A 24,121-nucleotide genomic window follows, 5' to 3' on the forward strand; every position below is an offset into this window, starting at 1 on the left:
CTGCAACTGGTCTGCATGTTTTTGTCTCCAGGCCTTTAATCATGTTAGTTGCTCTTCTCTGCACTTTTTCCCCAAAGTCTCAACATCTTTTTTTGTAATGTGGTGGCCAAAACTCCATGCAGCATTCCACACATGGCCTCACTAAGGCTTTATAAAGCAGTACTAATACTTCATGTGATTTTGATTCTATGCCCATTTATACAACCCAGGATTCTATTAGGTTTTTTGGCTGCTGCCACACATGACTGGCTCTTGTGTGATTATCCACTAGGACACACACACACACACACACACCCAGGTCCCTCTTACAGTAAATGATTTTGAGCCAAATTAGGTTTAGTGGTTTGGTTTTGGTTTATTAGCATTTGTAGGCCGCCCTTTTCCCTGAGGGGACTCAGGGCGGCTCACACAAAACCGGGAAGGGGGGGAATACAAACATAAGATAACAACATATAGTAAAATAATAACCAACATACATTCATCATTCGGGCGGGGTAACTATCCTATCCCCAGGCCTGACGGGCGAGCCAGTTCTTCAAGGCTAGGTTTGAAGGTTTAGCCCTTCCTGGCGGGTGAAGTTCAGAAAGACCTAATTAATGGAGATGTGGACCTTTGTAGAAATTAGATTTTATTACTGATTTGGATTTCTATAACAACACAACTTAGAAAACCAAACCTGTCTTGGATATTCAATGATGAGTCCCTAGGGAGTGGGCGGCATACAAATCCTATTAAATTTGAAATTTAATACGCCCCACTTTGGATGTTCTGCCCAATGTTGTCAAAATTTGCACTGTAATTAATTTTTTTTAACGATGTGTGCGGCTGGTTAGGGCAAATAGATGGGGAAGAAATGGAGGCAGTGACAGATTTTATTTTCCTGGGCTCCAAGATCACCGCAGATGGGGACTGCAGCCAAGAAATTAAAAGAGGCTTGCTCCTGGGGAGGAAATCTACGGCAAATCTAGATAGCATCCTAAAAAGCAGAGACATCACCCTGCCAACAAAAGGGTGCATAGTCAAGGCTGTGGTTTTCCCAGTTGCAATGGATGGTTGTGAAAGTTGGACCATAAGGAAGGCTGAGTGCCAAAGAATGGAGGCCTTTGAACTCTGGTGCTGGAGAAGACTCCTGCGAGTCCCTTGGACTGCAAGGCCATCCAACCGGTCAGTCCTAGAGAAGATCAACCCGGACTGCTCTTTAGAAGGCCAGATCCTGAAGAGGAAACTCAAAGACTTTGGCCACCTAAGGAGAAGGAAGGACTCCCTGGAGAAGAACCTCATGCTGGGAACGATGGAGGGCCAAAGAAGAAGGGGATGGCAGAGAAGGAAGTGGCTGGATGGAGTAACTGAAGCAGCCGGCGTGAGATTAAATGGACTCCAGGGGATGGTAGAGGACAGGAAGGCCTGGAGGAAGGTTGTCCATGGGGTCACGATGGGTCGGACACGATTTCACGACTAACACCACAACTGGTCACACCCTTTCCTCATACCCTTTCCCTTTCAATCTGAATAGCTATCTGTATCTTTAACAAATGTTTAAAAATTAAAGAAACGCAAGATAAAACGTCAGTTCCTGCTTTCATAGATTGCTCAAGCAGAAATAGTTTCCTGGGAACTAAACTCAAGATTATTCCAGGGAATTGGTTTTGGTTTTGTTGGTCACAAATGAGATTCCTTTAGCGAAGGAAAGCACCAGAAGTTTCAGGGGTGGAGTAACATTTTGATACCGAAAAACCAACTGCTCCTTCCTCCCATAGAAAGCAAGCAAACGTGCAACCCAGTTGGGTGAATACTCAGAATGCATCTCCCAACTCTTTTTGAGTTGTGGCTACTTACAGAGTCCTCGACTTATGACTGGTCACTTAACAGCCGTTCAAAGTTACAATGCAGCACCCAAGAACAATCTCCAAAGTTTTTCCAGCTTTGCAGACTGGTGGAGGGGGGAAGGGAGGGGAAGGGACAGGGGACGGTTCTGCGAAAGCAATGGGCAAGTGCACATGCACGCACAGCTGAATTTGCAAATGGAGATGCGTGTCTGTGCACGCTTGCTGCTTGCGTAAGTGGACTGGGTGCATGTGTGCCTTGCCCACCAGTTATGTGGCTAGTTCCAAATGGATTGCAGCCTGGTACTGGGCCGTGGCTCAGGGATTGGGGGCCTCTGCCCCAGAAGACGCTTACAACCCAGTTCCAAGAGCCAGGCTTCTTCCACTCATGTGATTTTTGGATGCTCAGCCACCAGCCCACACTTAGAGAGGTTTGCAATGCACGGAAGTCACATTTCAATTTTTTGGCATAGCTTAAAAAAAAGGGGGGGGTTGTATAACAACCGCAGCATTTTCCTTAACGATCACTGCAAAAAACAAGGTCAAAACTGGGCTGGCCATGCAGGTGACCTGCTTTATGGCCATCATGATGTATGACCATAATGGGCAGGTTCCATTACCGTCATAAACAGTAACAGGGTTGGAAGGGACCTTATAGGTTATCTAATCCAACCCGCTGCTTACGGAGGAGACCTGTAGTAGGGATTTGAACCGCCAAACTGCCGATCTTTCTGAATGACAAACTCAGTGTCTTAGCCACTGCGCCATAATTAAAGGACTACCTTCTATATATTTTGGGGGGAAACATGGCTTCATCCAACAACTTACCAAAAAACGTGCCCTCCAGGGAATTAGCAAAACAAAAGGGTTGCAATGTGCCTCAATGGTAGCAGGCAGCCACTGGTTCTCCACTCCACGTTCTTTTCAAGAGTAGAATAAGCTGGAAGGGACCTTGGAGGTCTTCTAGTCCAACCTCCTGCTCAAGCAGAAGAACCTATACTCTTTCGGATAAGTGACTGCCTAATCTCTTCTTAAAATCTTCCAATGATGAAGCACCCAGAATTTCTGGAGGCCAGTTGTTCCATTGGCTAATTGTCCTCACTGTTAGGAAATTTCTCTTTAATTCCAGGCTGCTTCTCTTTGATTACCGTATTTTTCAGAGTATAAAGACGCACTTTTCCTTCAAAAAAGAGGCTGAAAATCTGGGTGTGTCTTATACATAGAATACAGGATTTTTTTAGTCCCAAAGCCCCGCCCCTTCACCAAAATGGCCTTGCAGAGCCTGTAGGAGTCTTTCAAAGAGCTCCTGGAGGCTGGAGAAGACAGAAATGAGTGGGAAAAAAAGCCATTTTTTGCTGTATTTTGCTCAATTTTGCCTCCCCACCCCCCACCCCCAGGAGTACTCTATAAGCCTCCTAAAGGCTATGCATGGAATTCTTTTTGACAAAAAACAGGGTTTCTTGCTCGTTTGCGGGGGGCACCACCCAGGAACACTCTGCAAGCCCCCTAAAGGCTATTCATGCCTTGGGGGGGGGGTGAGCCCGTTTTAGCACAAAAACGGGCCATTTTGGGGAGGTTTGCAAAGTGCAAAAACCTTTTTTTAAAAAAATTTCCCTCTTCAAAACCTTATACTCCAAATAATACGGTAGTTTCCATCTATTGTTTCTTGTCCTGCTTCTCTGGTGCTTTGGAGAATAATTTAATCCTAATTTAATAACTCCTGAACTGGCATTTTGACCACCAAGATGTAAACCGCTAAGATGTAAACCATTGAACTGAAGAAACCAAAATACCACCCAGACAATTTATTCCTTCAGCTGCCAGTTCTTGTGAAAACTGCTGCATTCAATAACATTTATAATTTAAAAAACTGGCAGCTCAAAAGAGTGAAGACTGAAGTGGAAAGGCAACACATAGAACAGAAGGCGGGTGGGAGACCTTTGTCTTCCTAATGATTAAACTACAGCTCCCAGCATCCCTAATAGTTAGAGGCTGTGTGATCTGCAACCTCTGCTTCCCTACCTTGTAGTACAGGGTTGGGTTGCTGCCGGTTTTACTACTGGTTTGCAACCAGCGTGCACGCCGGACACCCACGGCATGCACAGTTCAATGTGAAATGTTCTTCGCACTTGTGTAGAACAAGTGACGGTGAACTGTGCATGCGCAGCCACTAAAAATCAAAATGGCGGCAGTCCAATGGCGGTGAGGGAACCGGTTCAGGGGCATGGCAGGCCTAGGATGCTGCCGGTTCTGCAACCCAGGCCTGAATTCCACTACCGGTTCGGCCAAATCGGGCCAACCTGGGAGAAACCCACCTCGGTTGTATTAGAGGCAGGCTAAGAAATGGGAGGGGTTCAGTCCAGCAGGTATATGTAGAGACTGCAAGTCCTAACTTGAGGAGTTGGAATGCCCGTTCTCCTCATCCACCCTAGGAATTGGGCGCTGGAGGGGGGCAATGGGCCTGGCGGACTTCTTCTGCAGCCGGAATAAAGCCTCCAGGTGCCTCCTCTTCTCCTTGGCTCTCAAGATGGTGGTCTTGAAGAGCGAGAGGTAAAGGCTGATGGCCGAGGGGCTGTCGTCATTCCCCGGGATGGGGTAGGTGATGAGGGAGGGATTGGCGTTGGTGTCCACCACAGCCACGGTGGGGATGCTCATCTTGGCCGCGTCCCGGATGGCCAGGTGAGGCTCAAAGACATTGTTGAAAGTGTTGAGGAAGATCAGGAGGTCCGGCAGGCGGACACCGGCACTGTACTGGATGGGGGCGTTGGTCAGCAAGCCGCCCTGCCAGTAGCGGGTGTGGGCGTACTCCCCGCATTCCTTGGCCACGTTTTCCACCTGGTGGGACGTCTGGCGATGGCGGCTGATGAAGAGGATGATGCCTTTGCGGAAGGCCACGTGGGCCGTGAAATTGAGGGCCAGCTGGAGGTGCTGCGCCGTCTGTTCAAGGTCAATGATGTCGTGCTCCAAGCGGCAGCCAAAGAGATACGGCACCATGTATCTGCAGAGAGAACAAGCAGACGGTCTGAAGCTGTCCCCAGGCCAGAAAAAGAGGCAAACAAGGACTACCGGCCGAAGGGGCCATTCCAGAGGTGAAATTCAGCAGCTGAAATTTTGAGTAGTTTGGAGAACCGGCAAATACCACCTCTGGCTGGCCCCCGAGTGGGGAGGGAATGGGGATTTTGCAGTATCCTTCCCCTGCCACACCCACCAAGCCATGCCCACACCCAATTTCTGGCCTTAATTCTGGTCATTAGTCGAAGACAATCTGTACACACCTCTCATATTCCTATTTTATCAGGCAGAAGTTTTGAGCTTTTGCAAAGAGGCCAAATCAACCAGCCAGACATAAAAACCTACACCCGTGCTTCCCAAACTTGAATCAATTATCCAAAATTAGGTAAAAGTGAGCTTTTGGGGGTAATGATACGCAAATCCCTTATACATCACAACAGGAACATTTGATTAGAAAGTGTTTTACCTACAGGGGGGGAAGACATTTTAATAAGCAGTTTTGGGTAACGAAGGAAAACATTTCAAAAGCAGTGAAAAGCAATGCCAAGTTAATGGAACCCCTGGCCCCTCTTGTCCTCCAGCACCCTGGCCAGCCATCTGTGCCAGGAGGTGGAGAATAGCTATATAAACAGCAAGGTGCTTCCCCAGAAATATGCAAACTTCACCTTTGAACAAAATCGTTTTGCGTTATAATCTTCTGTGTAAAGATTTCCAGTTAACCAAACTGTGCTTCACGGAATTAACCAGTTGCTCTATTCACACAACTATGACTGCACTTGTTAATATCTAATGGAGATAACGAACAGCTCGCCCCCTCCAAAATATCCAACTACATTTTATCTTAGCGAGTGGGGTGGGGAGGAAGTCAAATACATCTACCCGTCAGTTACACATCGAAAGTCCCAAACTGAATCTCAGGAAAATCTGAGGACAATTCTAGATGGAACGGCAGGAAAGTTGCCTGAGCAATGCTTATCTCCAAAGCTCCGACCCAAAGCTAGATTCAAATCTAGGCCACAGTGGGTGGCAACTATGGTTGTGGGAAGCTGTATGCTGTCTATTTAGCCTATCGGGGTTTATTTCTTTGGACCTAACCAAAACGTGGCAACTATGTTTTGGCAATCCGGGCTGAGATTTTGTGTGAGCCTAGCGAGGGAATTTGCTCTTTGTGGCTCGCAAGCCCTGGGGAAGAACTGACCTGTGGCGGCTGCCCTTCTTGTGGCCAAGGTGGACTCGAGCGTCGAAGAGCTCCTGGAGAGAAAAGAGCTCCTGCAGATTGAAGAAGTCTGCATGCTTCAATGGCTCCCGCAGAAGCTTCTCCTCAATATCTAGAATAGAAAAAGAAATGTATTACAATTAAATAGAGTAGAATAGAATATAGAATAAAAGAATAGAAGGATAATAGAATAATAGAATAGAATTAGAAAAGGGGTAGGGTGGAATAGAGAATAGGATAGAATAAGAATAAACAGAATAAGAATAGAACAGAATAACAATAATAATAGAATAGAGAAGAGAATAAGAAGAGAGAATAGAATGGAATAGAATTAGGATAGGATAGAATTAGGGACGGATAGGATAAAATTTAGAATAGAATAGAGTAACGTTATTGTCACTTTGAATGTACACTCATCAGCATACATTAAAATGAAATTCTGTTGGATGCAGTTTTCAAAGGGTCACCACTTCCAATATACACTACATAAACATGACAAAATAAATAACCAAAAATTATGTAAATACCCGCATATATTATATGACACAGAGAAACAACAGTCTAGTTCAGATGTATGCATGTGCATCTGCAAGAGAGAAACAGCTTCAAGGAGGAGCACCCACTAGAATCAGGCCTCAGTTTCCCCACGGGCAAGCACTCCGGCTTCCTTCTCCCACACCTTGCTCCAGGATCCTCTGCTGCTTTCCTCATGGCTTTGAGCCCCCAGACCCGGAGAGACTTACCATCCTGTGGCTGGCTGGCTGGTGCAACCAAGAGGGTCCTGTGATGCCTCAGGAGTCCGGATGTGGATCTCGCGACTGTCACACATCTGCTGGGCCGAAGAAGGGCTGCTGTGAGGAAAAGAGAGAAGGCAAGGGGTGAGCTCCTAGCAAACAGGAGATGACACTGTAGTTCAATGTGTCTTATGTCAAACACAGGATTTTTTTTTGGGGGGGGGATACTAGTTTCTGAACCCCCACAACCATAGGGATTCTTAAAGCCCGCCATACCACAGCCCTTCACGTCTCCCCCTTGCCTGCTTCAAGATGCTGGACGTCACGCTGTGTGGGGCATTCTGGGAGTTGGAGTCCAGCATCTTAACATGGGCTGGGGGTGGATGGGGAGGACAAATAGAGGTAGTCCTCGACATACAACAGCTCATTTAGTGACCGTTCAGTTACCACCTCACTGAAAAGTGTGACTCATGACCGTTTTTTCACACCCTTGCCACACACCCACGGTCACATGATCAAAATATCGGAGGCTTGGCAACTGGCATGTACTTATGACGGCTGCAACCCCATAATCCCCTTTTGCGACCTTCTGGTAAGCCAAGTCAATGGGGGTGGGGGAGCCGGATTCGCTTAACAACCTTGTTACTAACTTAACATCTGCAGGGATTCACTTAGCAACCGTGGCTAGAATGGTCGCAAAACGGGGCAAAGCTCACTTAATGTCTCACTGAGCAACAGAAATATTGGGCTCCATTGTGGTCGTAAATCGAGGACAACCTGTATGCCCCCCAACAAATCAGGGAGCGCCGGCGGTGCAAGGTGCGCCCCCGCCTCTCCCGGGCCTGCAGACCCCAACCCCGCTGGGGGCAGAAGACCTCGGGCCAAAGGCCGGAGCCCCATCCCGGCGCGACCCCGCGACCCTCCCTCCGAGCGCAGGTCCCTCTCCACCTGTCCGCGAGAGGAGCCTGGAGGCCGCCATGTTGGTCTGGAGCGCAGGCGCAGTTCGCCCTCCTTCGCGCGCGCCAGGAACCGGGGCGGGGCTAGCCAGAGTAATGCCCGTCTCATGGCTCCGCCCACGCGGCCACAAATCCGGCCGACGTCCGCTGGCCACGCCCACACGTCGCTAGGCAACGTCGTGGGTTCGAGTCCAGGACGGCCAAAGTCTTGTACCCCGATTTGCTCCGTTCCCCTGGATTGTGCCTGGGGGGGAGGGGAACAGAGCTGGGCGGGGAGCTCCAGTTACTTTTGTCGAGGTTTGCTTTGGGCAGGCTGTCTGTGGGATGGGAGCTGTCACCCTCTTGCCCCCCTCACCCTCACCTGCTGTCAACCTGGAAAAGCGAAATATTTCCTTTTTTTTAAAAGGCCTGGACTAAGGAACGGGCTGTATCTTTTTTTACTTCAGATGGCAAACTTAAAGGGCTTCCCCACCCCCAAATGGAGAGGATTCTGCCCAGTTTGGGGTCTTGGGGTTTCATGCAGGCTTCCTATTGAAGAAAAGATGCATTCAAAATGCCCCTGTCGCCTTTCAAAATGTTAATCACAAAGCCTAAAATTCACAGAATGAGACAGAGCAAGAAGAACTAAATCTGGCCAATTTAAACTGAATTACTGTATGTATAGTGTACTCCAGTTAATGCAATTATTCCATTCATCATTCATGGTCCTGTGGAAATTACAATTTGCAGGCAGCTGATAGGACTATTCTATTCCTATTCCTAGACTATTCTATTTTCTATTCTATTCTATGTTCTATTCTATTTTCTTATCCTATTCTATTTTCTATTCTATTCTACTTTCTATCCTATTTTCTATTCTGTTTCATTCTATGCTCTATTCTATTTTCTATCCTATTTATTTTCTATTCTATTTTGTATTCTATTCTATTTTGTATTCTATTTTATTTTCTATAATATTCTCTATTCTATTTTATTCTATTCTATTTTCTATTCTATTCTCTACTCTATTTTCTACTCTATTCTATTTTCTATCATATATTCTATTCTATTTTCTATTCTATTCTCTATTCTATTTTCTACTCTATTCTGTTCTCTTCTATTTTCTATCCTATTTTCTATTCTATTCTATTTTCTATTCTATTTTCTGTCCAATTCTATTTTCTATTCTATTCTCTATTCTATTTTCTATCCTATTTTCTCTCCTATCCGATCCTTTCCTATCCTCACTTTTGGGTCTCGTGATGGATTCACTCATCAAGCAACAGGATGTGGGTGGGTGGGTGGCTTTCAGCCTCCTTTGTCAAGTTGGAAGAAAAGCGGATTTTGTCTGCCACCCTCCCCATCCCCCCCCCCTATCAAGTGCAGGCTAATGCATGGAAGTTGCTGTTGCTTTAAATGCACCAGAATGCCTAGAGCTGTTTCGTAGCAACCTGGACATGGTTTCCTAGCAACCTGAGCTTGGTTTCCACGCCAAAGCCGGTGTGTGGGTACCAGGCTGGCCCACAGGCTCTTCTCTTCCTACAGACGGAGGGGCTTTGTTCTGAGCGACCACAACCCGCCCAGCCCTTCCCATGGCCGAGGAACCCAATCCTGAAGCCACTGCTGCCGCCTTGCGCAGCGCGGACGAAAGTCGGTTAACCCAGAGAACCAGCGATCAATATTGGGTGAGCCACGACTTACCTGCCCGGTTCAATCACCCGGGATGGTTTCGGGGTTACAGGTGAGTGGAAGGGCCCATGCAGATGGGGCTGGCAAGGTTGAGGGAGGGTTTGAGATGTAGGAGGGACATCTTGGTCCGGTTTGACCCAGATGGGCACAAAGTTGCCAACCTGATGGGCCAAAGGGCAGAGTCCTGGCAGTGAGCGGAAGGGAGGAGGTTGGTTGGGGGTTAGCTAAGCATGATTTGGAAACCCTAGCCACTGTGGTTAGTAAGAACATCTGTGCAGGTTAGCAACGGCTCAGTGGCTAAGACGCTGAGCTTGTCGATCAGAAAGGTCGGCAATTTGGCGATTCGAATCTCTAGTGCCACGTAATGGAGTGAGCTCCCATTACTTGTCCCAGCTTCTGCCAACCTAGCAATTCGAAAGCACATAAAAATGCAAGTAGAAAAATAGGGACCACCTTTGGTGGGAAGGTAACAGCATTCCGTGCTCCTTCGGCATTGAGTCATGCCGGCCACATGACCACGGAGACGTCTTCGGGCAGCGCTGGCTCTTCGGCTTTGAAACGGAGATGAGCACTGCCCCCTAGAGTCAGGAACGACTAGCACCTATGTACAAGGGGAACCTTTACCTTTACAGTTAGCAAACCACAGTTTACAGTAGCCCCCCCCCCCCTCCCAGTCTTGCTGGACTGAATGTGGCTGGAAAAGTGTATTTATTGAATGTATTTATTAATTAAATGTATATCCCTCCCATCTTGCAGGTTATGCAGCTCTGGGCAACTTACAATCCAACAAAACAATATTATAAATGATTTTTTAAAAAGTAAATATAACTTTAATCTAAAATCAATACATCTGGACCTTTTTGTTTTGTTTAGGATGAGTGGTTTAAGGAAGAGGGTGTAGAGGAACTGACTTGCAAAGGGCTTACAGAACACAATTTCATACAAAAGGCTAACACGGTTTGCTTGTTGAAGATTTAGGCAATAGCAATATAGCAATAGCAGTAGACTTATATACCGCTTCATAGGGCTTTCAGCCCTCTCTAAGCGGTTTACAGAGAGTCAGCATATTGCCCCCAACAATCTGGGTCCTCATTTTACCCACCTCGGAAGGATGGAAGGCTGAGTCAACCCTGAGCCGGTGAGATTTGAACCGCTGAACTGCTGATCTAGCAGTAGCCTGCAGTGCTGCATTTAACCACTGCGCCACCTAGGCATGTGTGAACCCAACCCTTAATTGGTGAAACTGGTTCCTTTGAGGGGAAAAAGTACTTTTTCTGAAGAAGAGAAAAAAAGTGGGAAGCGATTTATTTCTAAACTAAAAAAGAGCCGAATAACAGAACAGAGGTGGATGGGACCTTGAAGGTCCAACCCCGCCTAAGCAGGAGACCTTACACCATTTCTGACAGATGGCAGTCCAGTCTCTTCTTGAAAGCAAAGAAGGAAGGAGAGGAGATGCTGAATGCTTAACCAGCTGAAATCATTTAGAAATAAAAATTTAGAAATCATTTAGAAATAGAATCATAGGGCTGGAAGGGACCTCAGAGGTCTTCTAGTCCAACCTCCTGCTCAAGGCAAGAGACTTTATACCAGCCCAGACAAATAGTTTGTCTAATCTCTTCTTAGAAACCTCCAACGTTGGAACACCTACGACCTCTGCAGGCAAGTCTTTCCACTGATGAATTGTTCTCCCTGTCAGGAAATTTCTCCTTAGTTCTAGATACTCAATGTTACGCCCTTAAAATTAGTAAAGTATTAAAAAAGAATTCTACTGGCTGAGGTTGTTGTTGTTGTCATTTCAGAGTGAAAGAACGCAACCTATTGTTCAGGACGACCAACATGGATTATGGAGCCAAACCTCCAACAGTGCACGAGATGCCGGTCAGTATTGAGATCTGAATATTATGGTAGCCAATTCCTCTTCAGGAAACCCATGAATTGGTTCAGCAAGGGAATAAAGCAGCTTTTAATGCATTTGATTAGCATGGCATGCAAGCAGGTCCCCACAATTTGGCACACCTCAAATTCTCTAGTCCTCTTTCAGCTTAATTTAGTTTTATTTGGCCATAGTTCCCCACCTCTGGTGTCAAAGAATATAACTTCGGCATTAAGGAGGAGGAGGAGGAACGTGGTGGCCCTTGAATTAACTCTGACACAATATTGACTAGGCTGAGGAGACTACCTCCCCTTGTTCAGTCTCAACGTGTTTCTAAACATTTGCAAGCGGGTCGGTCCTCTTCCACGGAGGTCTCCATTTTATCTCCAGTGGGTGCATTGGGCTGAGGGGCAGTGGCCAGCCAAAGTCCTCCAGGGGTGTTGTGGCCCTCCAGCAGCCGAATCGGAGGAGGAAGCGTGGGAGGGTCAGCATCAGGGCAACCTGGGAGCTCTGAGGGGGAAGAGGGAATGGAGCTGGCAGAGGGAGAAAGCGGCAGAGCCTGGGCCATCCATCAGCTCTCAGATGAAGAGTCAACAGCCCTCAGGTCTGGAGGTGGCTGATGAGGAAGAGGAGGAACAACTGGGGCCAGTGCCTGATACACAGAAGGCAGGAGAGGAGAGCAGTGGAAATCTATGGGCCGATCCTTGGGACGGAAGAGCCACCGCTGCTAGCGAAGCCCCGCCCTACCTCTGGGGATGAAAGGCAGGGGGCAGAGATGAATAGGTGTGGCAGACAACTATTCATCTTCCAGACAGGCGGACTTGTTAGCTTTTTGTTGGGCCTGCCGGCACCCCTAATAAGGGAATCTTTTGAGTTCACATCAGAGGGTTTGTCATGTTTGGGGAGCTGGGGCAGAACAAGTGGCTTGTTCATGTGGCTGAAGGGAGATTTGCATCTTGGCCTCCCAGTCTCTCTAACTTCCCACTTACCCATCCAGATCCTTTCAGGCAAAGCTCAACCCTCCCAAATTGGGGATTAATCAGCCTATGAACGCAAGGTCTTAATACTTGGGTGGGAATTCCAGCTGACCCTTTGGGGATTCTGGCACCTGCCATGAGGCCAACGTAGTCATCGTGATGCTCCAGGTCAGAGGTCAGCAACCAGTGGCTCTGGAGCCGCATGTGGCTCTTTCATCCCTCTGCTGCGGCTTCCTGACACTCGAAATACGTGTCACAACTGCCAATGTGTGGCATCCACCGGCACGCAACTTTATTAAGCTTTTTGACCCCCGGTAGATTTTGTGGCTCCCGGTGTTTTCTGTGGGAAACAGATCCAAATGGCTCTTTGAGTGTTTAAGGTTGCTGATCCCTCCTCCAGGTGATTTAAATGGCCTCTTCTCTGATGACTAAAGATTGCCCTCATCTTTTTGACTCTCCGCAGACCAGTTTCCATGTCAGTCCACATTCCTTCTCTGACCGCCTCATCACCTTCGGCATGTACAGGAACTATGGCATCAACACCGCCATGGAAAAAAGCTACGTGACTGGTCCCGACAACTTCATCACTTTCCTGGATACCCGCAACTTCCACCCCAGTTACCGAACTAAAGGACCCTCCCTTTCGGAGTAAGGGGCACCGAAAGGCTTCCAGATCTCCTTTAGCTTTTTAACATTCCAACAACCAGACTAAAAAATGTTTAATGCGCCCCACACACACACACACTTCCTTGGAAATTCTTTTTTCAAAGGTGACTTGCACCAGAGAGACTCCCAAGAGATCCTGCCTTGGATCTTGCTAACAGTCTTAGCCTCTTTCTTAATATGATGAGCATGTTAGATCGACATTACCTGCCATAAAAACATTGAGAATGGACGGGTCTCTGTGCGTGGTTTCAAAATTAGGGCAAGACCTACTTTGCCAGTCGAAAATGCCACATCTGTCCCACAGCAGCCACAGCAACTGATAGAAGAGAATCTCTGTAGCTTGACCCATGCGGTCCTTTGATGCTCTCTGAACTTGGTGGTTTTCTTGCAGACATTTCATTGTCAGTCTCGCACTGATGATGTTTCCGTTTGGTAATGAGATGTCTGCAAGAAAGCCACCAAGCTCAGAGAGCACTGAGGACACCGTAAGGACACCTCCGAAAATTTTCCTGGTTCTGCCAATCATTGAAATGAATCAACCAGAGCTTAACTAGATAAGTTCGAGGCAGTTTCCTAATTTTGTGGCCACCGCTTTTGCTGAGCTGAGGACTGTCTCGCCTTTGAACAATGCTCCATGGCCTATAATCCAAAGAGAAGTGAGTTGAGGGAGGGGAGAGAAAATCTGGACCTGAGAATTCAGTACATTGACTAGGGAAATGCAGAGCTTCAGATATGAAGCCAAATGGGTATGCTAGGACTTGTTAAGTGCACACAGGAAAAGATGCAGCTGCTTTAAGAGTGGGCACGAGCAATCTGGAGAGATTTTGGTGGCTCTGAAATGGAGGGGGTGTGGGGACACTCAAAAGACTTAGGAACACCTTGTTGCAACCTGTTAGTACCCCAGGACTCAGAGACATGTTTTTCTGGAGCCAGGTTAGTACATGAGGAGAAAAAATTAATCAGACTAGAGCTGGAAGGGATCTTGGAGGTCTTCTAGTCCAGCCCCCTGCTCAAGCAGGAGACCCTATACAATTTGAGACAAATGGCTGTCCAGTTTCTTCTTAAAAACCTCCAGTGATGGAGCACTCACAACTTCTGGAGAGAAGCTGTTCCACTGTTTAATTGTCCTCACTGTTGGGAAGTTTCCAGGTTGCTTCTCTCTTTCATTAGTTTCCATCAATTGTTTCTTGTCCTGCCTTCGGGTGCTTTGGAGAACAGGTTGACTCCCCCCCCCCTTTTAATTGTGGCATCCCCTCAAATACTGGAATATGTCTATCAAATCACCCCTAGTTCTTCTAGGGGTGACAGCTTGCCTCCTGGAGTTGTAGATGCTCCATCACTGGAGGTTTTCAAGAAGAGATTGAACAATCATTTGATTGGGCTGGTAGAACAGGACGCTTAAGACTAGAGCAGGGGCTTGGACTAGAGGACCTCTAGGGTCCCTCCCAGCCCCATGTCTCTCTGTTCTAGGAAAAGGCATATTGAAAAGGAGGGAAAACTCCACACTGGTCAAGCTCAACAAGGCAGGGTAAGAGCTCTTAATCACAGTATTTTCATTTGGGCAATGGCTTTAATATCCGTTTACCTGCCTAACATCAAACCTGAAGAAATGTCACCAATCTTTCCTAAACCTTGGTTTCTCTCAAGTGAAAAATAAGGGTAGAAATAACCATACAGATATACAGGTGACCCTTTGACCACCAAAATTAAGAGAAGTTATCAGCGAAGGATGCGGAAGCAACTGGCAAGTAGCCTCAATTGCTAGTGTGTAGTGAACCAATGGCACATGTGCCAAAGTTGGCATGCAGAGCCCTCTTGGTGGGCATGTGCACCATCGCCCCAGCTCAGACAGCTGGTAGTTGGGTTTCCAATGTGCGCATGCATGCCAGCTGGCTGGTTGTCGGGTTTCCGGGGCGCATATTGTGTGCTGGCCAGTTGGTCGTTGGTGCTCGCACCTTCCAGTTTGGGCACTCTGTGCCTAAAAGGTTCACCATCACTGCGTTACTGTATTCTACAAACGATTGTTACCCAAACTACGGCTTAGTGCCGCAGCTGTGATAAAAGCTTGTTACAGGCAATGCCAGTGAAAGTGCTGTGGATTCAAAATCATGGCAAAAACTGTCCTATCTCCACTTTTTTGTGACTCGCTGCAGAGTTGGTCTTGCCAACTCTGAATCCAGGCAATGTAGGTTTGTTAGACAAATGACAGTTAACAAAATTGGGGCTTAGTGTAAGAATGAACTCTTTCGACAGGGTGCTGGTTTAATGATGTCCTTTTTTACAGAATCAATCTTCAATTCCCATAAAAATTACTATTTCCCTCTCTGTGTTTGGACCAAGGAGAGTTCCACCATGTCTTTCCAGGTGAGACCTGATGCTGAATCCATGTTTTGGGAAGATGTTCCCTTCTTTGGGGGCCTGTCCAGATTCCTTAAATCAATGAAGACCGTATGAGAGTTGCAGGAAGTGCTAATGTGCCAAGATCACTACAGCAAGCAAAATAAAAATGTTCATAGACGTCTAAAGTCGAAAGGACCCAACCAGCAGCTTACTGCAGAATCCAAATTCAGCGGTCACCCATCCACTGCCTGAAAAAATAGAATTCCTGAAACCTCTTTGGAACATAGACGATAGAAAAAGAAGCTCTTCAAAATACATGACAAAATAAAAACAAGGATTTGGATCAAAGGTCCATGAACTGAACTCAGTTTATTAAATCTTATAAATGTATGAATGTATACCATTTCTTATGTACAAAACAAAGGTTTCTTAATTTAAAAAGTGCATCTTCAATCAAAGGGCATTGAAATTACAAGCTACAAAGTTTTGAAACTCAACAGGAAGTAAACACAGAAGGCTCCAACAAACACCCCATCATCCCAAGAATGACAGCGAAAGGAATGTTCAGCAGGATTTACCAGAAGAAACAGATTAACTGGACAGAACACAGGATTTCAATCCTATGAAAAGCAGCATGGACAGGGAGAAACAGTGCTACTAGAAAAAGATCAGGTTCAATTTCAGTTTGGAATTAAGGCTGCTCTTTTAGCTCGCTACCTTTCAGTGATCAAGCTAAGAATGATCACTGAATGAAGGTTTTTGTTTTAAGAATCTGAAAAAGGGTGTTTCCAGTCTTGGACCCCCTCCCCCCTTTGGCATTATCAAGGATGCTTGGTATTTTGAACTGAAGGAAGTTTCCAGAACAGAATAGGGGCCTCCATGCGATTCTTTAAAAAAAAATCTGTATGACTTTCAGTTCTAAAGACACAATTGTTTTTTTTAATGTGTTTTTATCACTGAAAGTCATACAAATTGTGTTTTTACAAGTGGCCCATTTCTTTTAACAGTTCTGCCTCTTTTGTAACATTTTCTCAGCTGCTGATAACTGCTTTAAGGTGTAAGAGGGCTTCTATTCTAGCATTCCTTTTGTATCCCATCTGATTGTCTTTCCTTCAACCCGGCTCCCATATTCCTGGCTCTCCAAATCTTGCAAGCTGAGGCCAGGAAGGCTGCAGGGGGGAAGAGCCCCACGGACTTGGAAAGCTTACTAGAAAATAGCCTGAAAAGACAGTGATCTACTATGAACATCTACAGTAACCAAAGTTAAGCATGCTGTATAAATTGTCATGTAAAGATTTCCTTCCAGCATTGCCCTTTTTGTATTAAACAAAAACCACTCTTATCAAAAGAGAAAGTAAAAGCTGGATAGGTCTAATTGGAGATGTATTTTGTTATAAGTGTGGATAGTATAGTGGATAGTACCTCTATGGTCACTGCCTCTCCTGTCAGTTTCAGGTTCTCTAAAATATCATTTTGGTTGCTTTGCCATACTGACCCGGTTCGAATCTCTGTGACAAGAGGTATTTATTTATTTTCGTTCATTACAAAGGGTTGATCTGAGCAACAAGAACCTGGATCCCTCCTTTGCCTATTATCTCTTCCAACTCTTCCAACACAGATAATTAAGTTTTGGGTGAGAAGCGTTGTTAGAAGTTTTCGATTTAGTTGCCTTTTAGAATGCCAACCCTGTAAAACAAAGCAGTTAAGAACTGGGATTGTTCTCTGGAGACAGTGGGTTATTCCCTCATTGGCCCAGCTAGAAGATTCTGGGCTTGCACTTCTGCTGTACTACCTTGGCCGATCACCTTTCCTTTCAGGGATAAATCACAAGGGTCTTCAGGAACCTCACACTTTTCCCAACTGGGGCTGTACTCCAGGGGTCTCCCTCTCCTAACAGGGACTTCAACACATGTTGTCCCTGGGCTAATCATGGTCTCTTCTATGCCAGGCCCTTGCAAAGGGAGGCTTTGTCTGGCATCTCCTTTGTGGCTTTCCACACTATCACGTTTGACCAGGTTCACTACTTTAGTAGTTACGGTGGTCTCTTGGTCTGCTTCTCTTACCCCTGACTCACTTCTGGAGCCCACAATCTCTTTGGGCAGAGACCCCTTCCCAAACCAATGTGTTGCCAAGGTCCCTCCATGCTTGTTGAGCAAAGGAAGGTTGGTGTCCTGTTGTCTTTTGCCTAAAAGCTCAGATTTCCTCTTATTCCCACCACCACTGAGACCTGCTAGAAATTTGCTGGACATTTTGAATCCCTGCGAGCGCTTCCTTTTGAAAGAGGGCGCAGCCTTAAAATAATTTTGCCATTTACAACACTCCTCCGCTTTGCCTTTCCCGGAGGAGAGGGTCCTTTGATGGAACCTGTCCTCCCAAATGTCCTTTCTTTGGACTGCAGCTCTTCTTACAGGCAACTCCATCTCCTTTCTGTCCGCAACGGGTGGGTTTTCCACTCTAGCCTGGCTGCTCCTGTCTTCCATGAATGGTCTGGCTTGTTCACTGGGGTGAGATGCATTTTCTTCATTCTCTCCTGAGCATCTCTGGCGGCTGCTCACCTCAGAGCCTGTTGGGTCCAACACCTTTTGACCCTCTTTCTCTGAGGCAGGGCTTCCTTGCCTGAGTAGCTGCCACTCTGCTTTCAACAGAGTGGCCTGGGGCTTCTCCGCTCTCAAAATCCCAGCAACTCCAGTGGCAACTGGTAACCCCCCTATCCTGGTGGAGGCTTTCGCCTTTTCAGCCAAGAACCTCTGGATTTCTTCTTCAATGCTGTCATCACTATCTACAGAACTGCTCTCATCCACCAAGGATGTCACAGCCCACAGACATGGATGGGTCTTTGTGGCCTGTTGGATTTCCGCTCCAGAAACTGGTTTGGTCTGGTATTCCTTTTTACATTCAGGTTCAAACTCTATGGTACTTTTCGGTTTTCTCAAAGGCCCCTTCTTTACACACCCCTCTCTAATGTCTCTCCTGGAACCTACAAGACACTTTTTAAATAAGGTGGGAGTTTGTAATTGGCTGTCTCTCTCATTTTTATAAAAAATATGCATTTCAGCATCACCAAATGGGCCTTTCTTTTTGCAGTGGATTCTTTGGTCTTTGGGTTTTTTCTTTAGTTTCCGTTTGGATCTCAGGAGATCTTTGATAGCGGTATCCAAATCCTCATCGCTATCAAATGAGCTGCTTTTATCATCTGCCCCGTATTTCTGCAAACCTCGTGTGATATTTTCTACCAGACTTCCAGAATTATGTGGTGTGTTAGACAAAGGGCATGGCATACTGGTAGAATGAACAGGAGTTTCTGTGCCTTTTGGATATAGAACCATCTTTCCAGTTCTTTCATTTCTCGGTTGGGTGACAGAGGATTTTGGAAGATTCTTATCCACATAGTCCACCTCTGAGATTAACTGTGCATCTTCATTCTGGGGGACTATTTCACGTTTCCTCTTAAGCGTCTTTTTGTGATTCAGTTTTAGTGGCAGTTTTAGGCATTTGGGAGACGTTTCCTTGGAACTCTGAGTCTGTTCCCTGGACTGCCCCAATGACAGAGGCACTTGGAAAGTGGACTTTGCTATTAAATGCTTGGTCCTTGCTTTGACAGCCAAGAAAGCTCTTATCTCCTGCTCAATGCTATCGTCACTGTCCACAATATTGTTGTCACTTTCGTACTGGGAAGGTAGCACGTTCTGCGAAGAAAAGGAAGGGCTAGTTGAGAATAGTTTATGATCACTTGCTGTTGGAAGAGGCAAAATAGTTTTGGAGATGTCAAGTATGGCTTCTGCACACATTAATTCGGCAGCCGTGTCTACTCGACATGAAGCCTGAAGTGTGACTGCACATTTGGCAAAACTGTTTTCTGGAGGAGAAAACCTCCTGCTTTTCCCCAGATGGTTACAAGGCGTGTTTATTGCTGCTACCTTCGCGCTGGCATCCTTCCTCTTGCAGCGCTGAGCTTTCGGACTGATTTCTGGCAAGGCACTTCTCACGCTTGGAGGGATATTCTCTGCCTTCCTGGTGCTGAACCCTTCCTTCTGCAAAGAAACGCAGCCTGCTTTGGACTCCGCAGCTTTCTTCATCTTCTCAAGCTGATAATGCTGAATAGCTTCTTCGATCCCATCATCGCTACTCGAATCAGATAAATCTGTGCATTCCACTCTTGCCTCTCTCCGGGCATTGCAAAGTATCGGCCTTTTCCCACTTTTTTTGCTTTCTTCCAGAAAGGAGGAATCACGAACTGTCAGAGTGGAAAAGCCTGTTTGCCTTTCCATTTTGCAGGCTGCAGGCTCTTCGCTGGTATTTGACTTCAAGCACATAGCCCTGCCAATGCTTTGTAGCTCAGGATGCCATTTTGAGAAGTAGGCCTTGCCTCCTTGCTTTAAAGAACTTTGATTCCCTCTGTTCATGCTGCCCTTCTGACTGAGGGCTAGCTTCTCTTGAAGCTCTTCTTTCTGGTGAAACGGCTTATCCCTCCTCGGGATCTTTCTTCTTGCTTGCTGTTTCTTTTTCTTCAGGAATTGTTCAATCTCGGCTTTTATGCTCTCTTCGAAAGAGTCGTCGCTGCTCACGCTACAAGGGGAGGAAGCCCAACAGACATCATGATCTTCAACGTGACCAGGAAGGACATACGGCTGGGCCAAACCGACGGAAGCACAACCAGCAGGGAATAAATGACAAGCTGCATCGTGTGAAGGAAATTTCTGTTTGGCTGGATGATCTTCATCCTTACTGGGCAAATTCTTGGCATTATTTGGTAGTGGGGGAAGATTCTGGCCCTTGTTTCGCAGGTACTCTTGAATGGCTTCCTCTATATCTCTATCGACAGAATCATCACTGTCAGAATTCAAGGCGTGAGGTCCAAACTCTGTGCCCTCTTCCATGTCCATTCCATCAGAGTCTGTTGGATAGCTACAAAGGGTGTAGTTAATATGTTCCTGTAGCAGCTGGTCATTCCTCCTAAATTTGTGCCCTCTATTCTTTGCTGCCTTCTGTTTTTTCTGTACGATGCAGCCATATTTGCTGCTGGCATCCAGGGGTACCTCTTCACTTTGCAAATTGTTTATGATCATCTGGACTTTGGCATTGACAGCTGTTCTAGCCAGATCTTCTTCAGATTCTGAGAAACAGACCGGATACCTGCAATTCCTTGACTGAGGAAAGGGCTCCCATTTTCTTGGAAGGGCCATCAAAGGAGAAGTATTCATGAGAAACATCCTCTCAGGTAACGTGAAGGTGGAAAAATGTATTGTGTGTCAGGCAAACTGATCTTCCATTCTAGTAAAAATATAGAAAAAAAATGTGTATAAAGCAGCCACAGAAACGCAAATATTTCCTAAGTATTTGCAGGATGAGTATTTGCTTTAAGATAAGATTTTCTCTTAACATTAACTTTGCATTATATTATCTGAAGTAACAAGACTAAATGAAAACAATCATTTAAGGGAGTTTCTTTTACCAATTAGGTAATTTTAATTTTCTTCTGCTTCTCTGGGTTTATTCTGGAGGAAGAGTTACATTAAAATAAAAACAAACATGTAAATAACAGTAATTAAATAGCACTATAAACAATTGCACTGTTTTTCATATCAAATATGTGAAATCTTTAATCTGGGCTTTTTAAAACTACTGTTGCCAATCAGTACCTGTTTATCGAGAAATTGTGTAACCTCAAGTAGCATAGTAATTATTATACCTTATTAATCTTTCACAACCACAGCCACATACAAATAAAAAGAGGAAAGGAAATCTTTGATTTTACTCCTAGGAGGCAATTTACAACCTGCTGAACTGATCAAAAACTACTTCAGCATATATCCAGTTTAATTTATGGAAAAATAGACTCACTCAAAGTGAAATGCCTGGGAACTAAATGGAAATAATAAAAACGTGTAAAAATAATGGGACTGGTAAAAGAAAAGTTGAAAGAGCTATCAAAAGGCTCTAAACTATAAAGCCCAGTACAAACATATATATGGTGGCAATAAGATTACGAATTAATCCAATGTCTGGAGAACTTTCCCTGAACTTTTAATTGTTAAAATGAATAGACAGGAAACGTATAAAAACTGCACTAAGAAGAACATGGATAGAAATTTCCCTGTAACACCTAAATCAGGATTTATCCAGTGAAACCAAATAGTTACTAGAAAAATATTTCTTTTCAACAGACACAACACAAAAAGCTACTCCAATACTTGCAATTAAAAAACTTGGGGGACTGGTATTGCAAGTTGTGCTTAACCAGGGTTTGTTTTAATTCAACTGGCTGTGTTCACACAATATATTCTCAGAAAATCACTGGTAGCAACCCAGAAGTTAGGGGAGTGCAACACCCAACACATCGCCAGGAAACCCTGAGAATTGTGTTTCAGGTACATCCCTGTTCAACCTACAATGTATTTCTTTCCTAGGTTGGTACATTTCATCACATGCTAATAGGGATCCTCGCTCTTTGCCACCAAGGCCAAAGCTACAGTAATTCTAATGGGAAATAAAACTGATTAACGCTGCCAGGGTAGGTCTTTTGGGCAGCAGGGGCCCTCTGCAAAAGTTGTGGGTCTCTTCTCCACCTGGTTGTCATGCTGTGGCCACTCACAAAATGATTGCCTGGCTGGTGGCAAAAGCCATCTTGGCCTTCTCCCCTCCCCAGCACAAAGACTCTTGCAAAGCAGATAAATCTAGAAATGGGGGTGTGTTGTGGTTACATTTTTACATATGTATGTATGTGTGTGTGAACTAACCTAAACATATGAGTTCCAGGTGTAGTTATAAAAGAAGAGACAGACATATATTTTACGTTCTGGAGTTCGCAATGTCTGTCTCTTCTGATAGATGGATGATAGATGGATGATAGATAGATAGATAGATAGATGAGAGAGAGAGAGAGAGAGAGAGAGAGAGAGAGAGAGAGAGAGAGAGAGAGAGAGAGAGAGAGAGAGAGAGAGAGAGAGAGAGAAATTAATATTAAAAATAATAAAAATACACACACGGGAGCATGCATGCCAAGGTGGCAACCCACCTTCCTTGCCCTTTTATTTATTTATTTCAATTAAAATCACCTTGTAGCGCAGGTGAGCCAGAACCGGGAGGGGCGCGCGACCCTCCTCTTCCCCTGCCCCCAACCTGCGAACGAGACCCAGCTCCGCAAGGGACCCCCACACATACACCTCAGCTTTCTCCCCCTAGAAAATCTCCGAGCCCCCACCAGGGGCCCCCTCAGCCGCTGCCCGGCCTTCCCTGCAGCACACCGAGGTCGGGCGGCGCGGCACTGGCTGGGCCCCGAAGCCGGGCCCTAGCCGCCCCTTTCCTGACACCGCCGGCGGGGCCTCCCCCCGTCCCTCCCCACTGACACCCAGCCGGGGCGCCGCCTTGGGGACCCGGCCCGTGTGGCGGGTCCGTTGCCATGGCGACCGCGGTCTCCCCGTCAGGCCTCCCGCTCACCTGCCGGGCCGCGATGGCGCCTCGCGGGATCCGCCGCAGCCGCCGCGAGGACAGGCGCCGCCCGCGGGGAGGGAGGCAGGGCCGGCGGGCAAGCGGGCGGGGGCGGGGGCGGGCGGCCATCGGCCGGGCCTAGTCTCCCGGCCGGCCTGGCGGACCCGCCCCTTCCCCCCTATCCCTTCTTCTCCTCCGCTTCTTTTCTCCTCCTCCGTCCTTCCTTCCTTCCCCTCCCTCCTTCCTTTCCTTTCCCAATCTGCATTCACCCACCAGGCCGCTATGGCTTCCCGAAGGGGTCTTGTTTTGTTTCCTTGCAGACGTTTCATGACCCAAGTAGGTAATATCATCAGTGCTGCAAGGGAGTGAAGTCGGCTTTTTTTTATGCAACTGGCTCACCTTACTAGACTGTAAAATGAGACCAAGCCCCACTGCCTTCCAGCACTGATGATGACCTAGATGGGTCATGAAACGTCTGCAAGAAAAACCACCCAGCTCAGAAAGCACCAAGGACCTCACAGTTCACATCTCTGAGCAGGTGGGGACCCTATTTATCTCCCCTCTAGTACTCATCATGTTACCTAGTTGGGTCATGAAATGTCTATATAGGAAAGGAAAACAACCAAGCTCAGAAAACACCAAGGACCCTTCAAATCAACCCTGAGCTATAAATATTGTCCTTATTCATTTCTGACATTGGTCAGGGCTTGGAAAACCAATAGCACGAACTTTGATAATTATCCATTTAGTAAATCATAGTTCAACAAACCAAGTCTAGCAGTAGAAAAAATATTTCCTGGCATGTCATTTGCCTGTACATTAATTTTCTTCCTGAACTCTCAGCTTTTCTTTTTAAGAGCATTGGGACTTTGGTTTGCCCTCCCCAGGGTGAGGTGAGGGACAGGAATTGGGAAGCTTATATCCCAAAGGTAGAAACTTTTGTGTCCATCTTCCACTTCCTGCCTGTGTCCCTTTTTAGTTTATTTAATTTAAAAAAAACACTTGCAGGGCCTAGATATGTCTACCCTAATAAAGAGGACTAGGGGTGACATGATTTGATATTTGATGAGTTGTGCAAAAAATGGAATTAATCTATTCTCCAAAGCATCTGAAGTTACTTCTGTAACAAGAAGTAACAGGTGGAAGACTATTAAAGAGAGATCCAACCTAGAACTAAGAAGAAATTTCCTATCAGCAAGAACAATTGGTCAGTGGAAGGTTTGCCTCGAGAAATTGGGGGTACTCCATCACTGAAGGTTATAATCAGTGGTAATAAATCCAATAAACCACTAAAATTGTAATTATTAATTAACAAGTTCATACTGGAGTCAACACCCTGGCTTTTTTCTTCTTCTCCTTCCAATGTTCAAGTCAATCTCAAATTTTGGTCACTGCCTGGACAAGTCCCTGCAGGTTTTTTGGAAAGCT

The 24,121-nt window shown here is 46.1% G+C and overlaps 3 protein-coding genes across 5 annotated transcripts; 1 reads left to right on the forward strand and 2 right to left on the reverse strand.

Moving 5' to 3' along the window:
- Positions 1 to 3,613: 3,613 nt before the first annotated feature.
- Positions 3,614 to 7,870, reverse strand: MRPS2 (mitochondrial ribosomal protein S2). The gene is made up of 4 exons (XM_014064403.2): positions 7,734 to 7,870; positions 6,795 to 6,902; positions 6,034 to 6,163; positions 3,614 to 4,821 (listed from the first exon to the last, which is right to left on the reverse strand). The coding sequence occupies exons 1-4, from the start codon at positions 7,762 to 7,764 to the stop codon at positions 4,212 to 4,214; spliced, it is 879 nt and encodes a 292-aa protein (XP_013919878.2). The 5' UTR covers positions 7,765 to 7,870; the 3' UTR covers positions 3,614 to 4,211.
- A 1,331-nt stretch (positions 7,871 to 9,201) lies between these two features.
- PIERCE1 (piercer of microtubule wall 1) lies at positions 9,202 to 15,349 on the forward strand. Of its 3 annotated transcripts, XM_087704522.1 has the most exons (5): positions 9,202 to 9,461; positions 11,209 to 11,287; positions 12,723 to 12,907; positions 14,396 to 14,453; positions 15,210 to 15,339. In XM_087704522.1, exons 1-5 carry the CDS (start codon positions 9,313 to 9,315, stop codon positions 15,291 to 15,293), a joined length of 555 nt encoding a protein of 184 aa, XP_087560648.1. In that variant the 5' UTR covers positions 9,202 to 9,312; the 3' UTR covers positions 15,294 to 15,339. The 3 variants fall into 3 exon arrangements, with proteins under 3 accessions (XP_087560648.1, XP_013919886.2, XP_087560649.1); XM_014064411.2 differs by lacking the exon at positions 14,396 to 14,453 and having other exon boundaries at positions 15,210 to 15,349; XM_087704523.1 differs by lacking the exons at positions 14,396 to 14,453; positions 15,210 to 15,339 and having other exon boundaries at positions 12,723 to 13,154.
- A 265-nt stretch (positions 15,350 to 15,614) lies between these two features.
- On the reverse strand, positions 15,615 to 22,852 carry PPP1R26 (protein phosphatase 1 regulatory subunit 26). The gene is made up of 2 exons (XM_087704521.1): positions 22,703 to 22,852; positions 15,615 to 20,536 (listed from the first exon to the last, which is right to left on the reverse strand). The coding sequence occupies exon 2, from the start codon at positions 20,473 to 20,475 to the stop codon at positions 17,002 to 17,004; it is 3,474 nt and encodes a 1,157-aa protein (XP_087560647.1). The 5' UTR covers positions 20,476 to 20,536; positions 22,703 to 22,852; the 3' UTR covers positions 15,615 to 17,001.
- Between the last annotated feature and the right edge of the window lie 1,269 nt (positions 22,853 to 24,121).

Source organism: Thamnophis sirtalis, unplaced genomic scaffold, assembly GCF_051295495.1.
Source record: "Thamnophis sirtalis isolate CommonGarterSnake01/CBP01778 unplaced genomic scaffold, rThaSir2_p1.2 scaffold_2, whole genome shotgun sequence".
NCBI lineage: Eukaryota > Metazoa > Chordata > Lepidosauria > Squamata > Natricidae > Thamnophis > Thamnophis sirtalis.

What these genes read in the sequence shown, in the direction of transcription:
- MRPS2 (XM_014064403.2), bottom strand. Translation starts at nt 7,764, where the DNA reads ATGGCGGCCTCCAGGCTCCTCTCGCGGACAG. An exon ending in CAGGCTCCTCTCGCGGACAG is followed by an intron (nt 6,903 to 7,733) that starts GTGGAGAGGGAC and finishes TTTTCCTCACAG; the next exon opens with CAGCCCTTCTTCGGCCCAGC. An exon ending in AAGAAGGGCAGCCGCCACAG is followed by an intron (nt 4,822 to 6,033) that starts GTCAGTTCTTCC and finishes TTCTCTCTGCAG; the next exon opens with ATACATGGTGCCGTATCTCT.
- PIERCE1 (XM_087704522.1), top strand. Translation starts at nt 9,313, where the DNA reads ATGGCCGAGGAACCCAATCCTGAAGCCACTGCTGCCGCCTTGCGCAGC. An exon ending in AAAGGACCCTCCCTTTCGGA is followed by an intron (nt 12,908 to 14,395) that starts GTAAGGGGCACC and finishes TCTCTGTTCTAG; the next exon opens with GAAAAGGCATATTGAAAAGG. An exon ending in GTCAAGCTCAACAAGGCAGG is followed by an intron (nt 14,454 to 15,209) that starts GTAAGAGCTCTT and finishes CCTTTTTTACAG; the next exon opens with AATCAATCTTCAATTCCCAT.
- PPP1R26 (XM_087704521.1), bottom strand. Translation starts at nt 20,475, where the DNA reads ATGTTTCTCATGAATACTTCTCCTTTGATGGCCCTTCCAAGAAAATGG.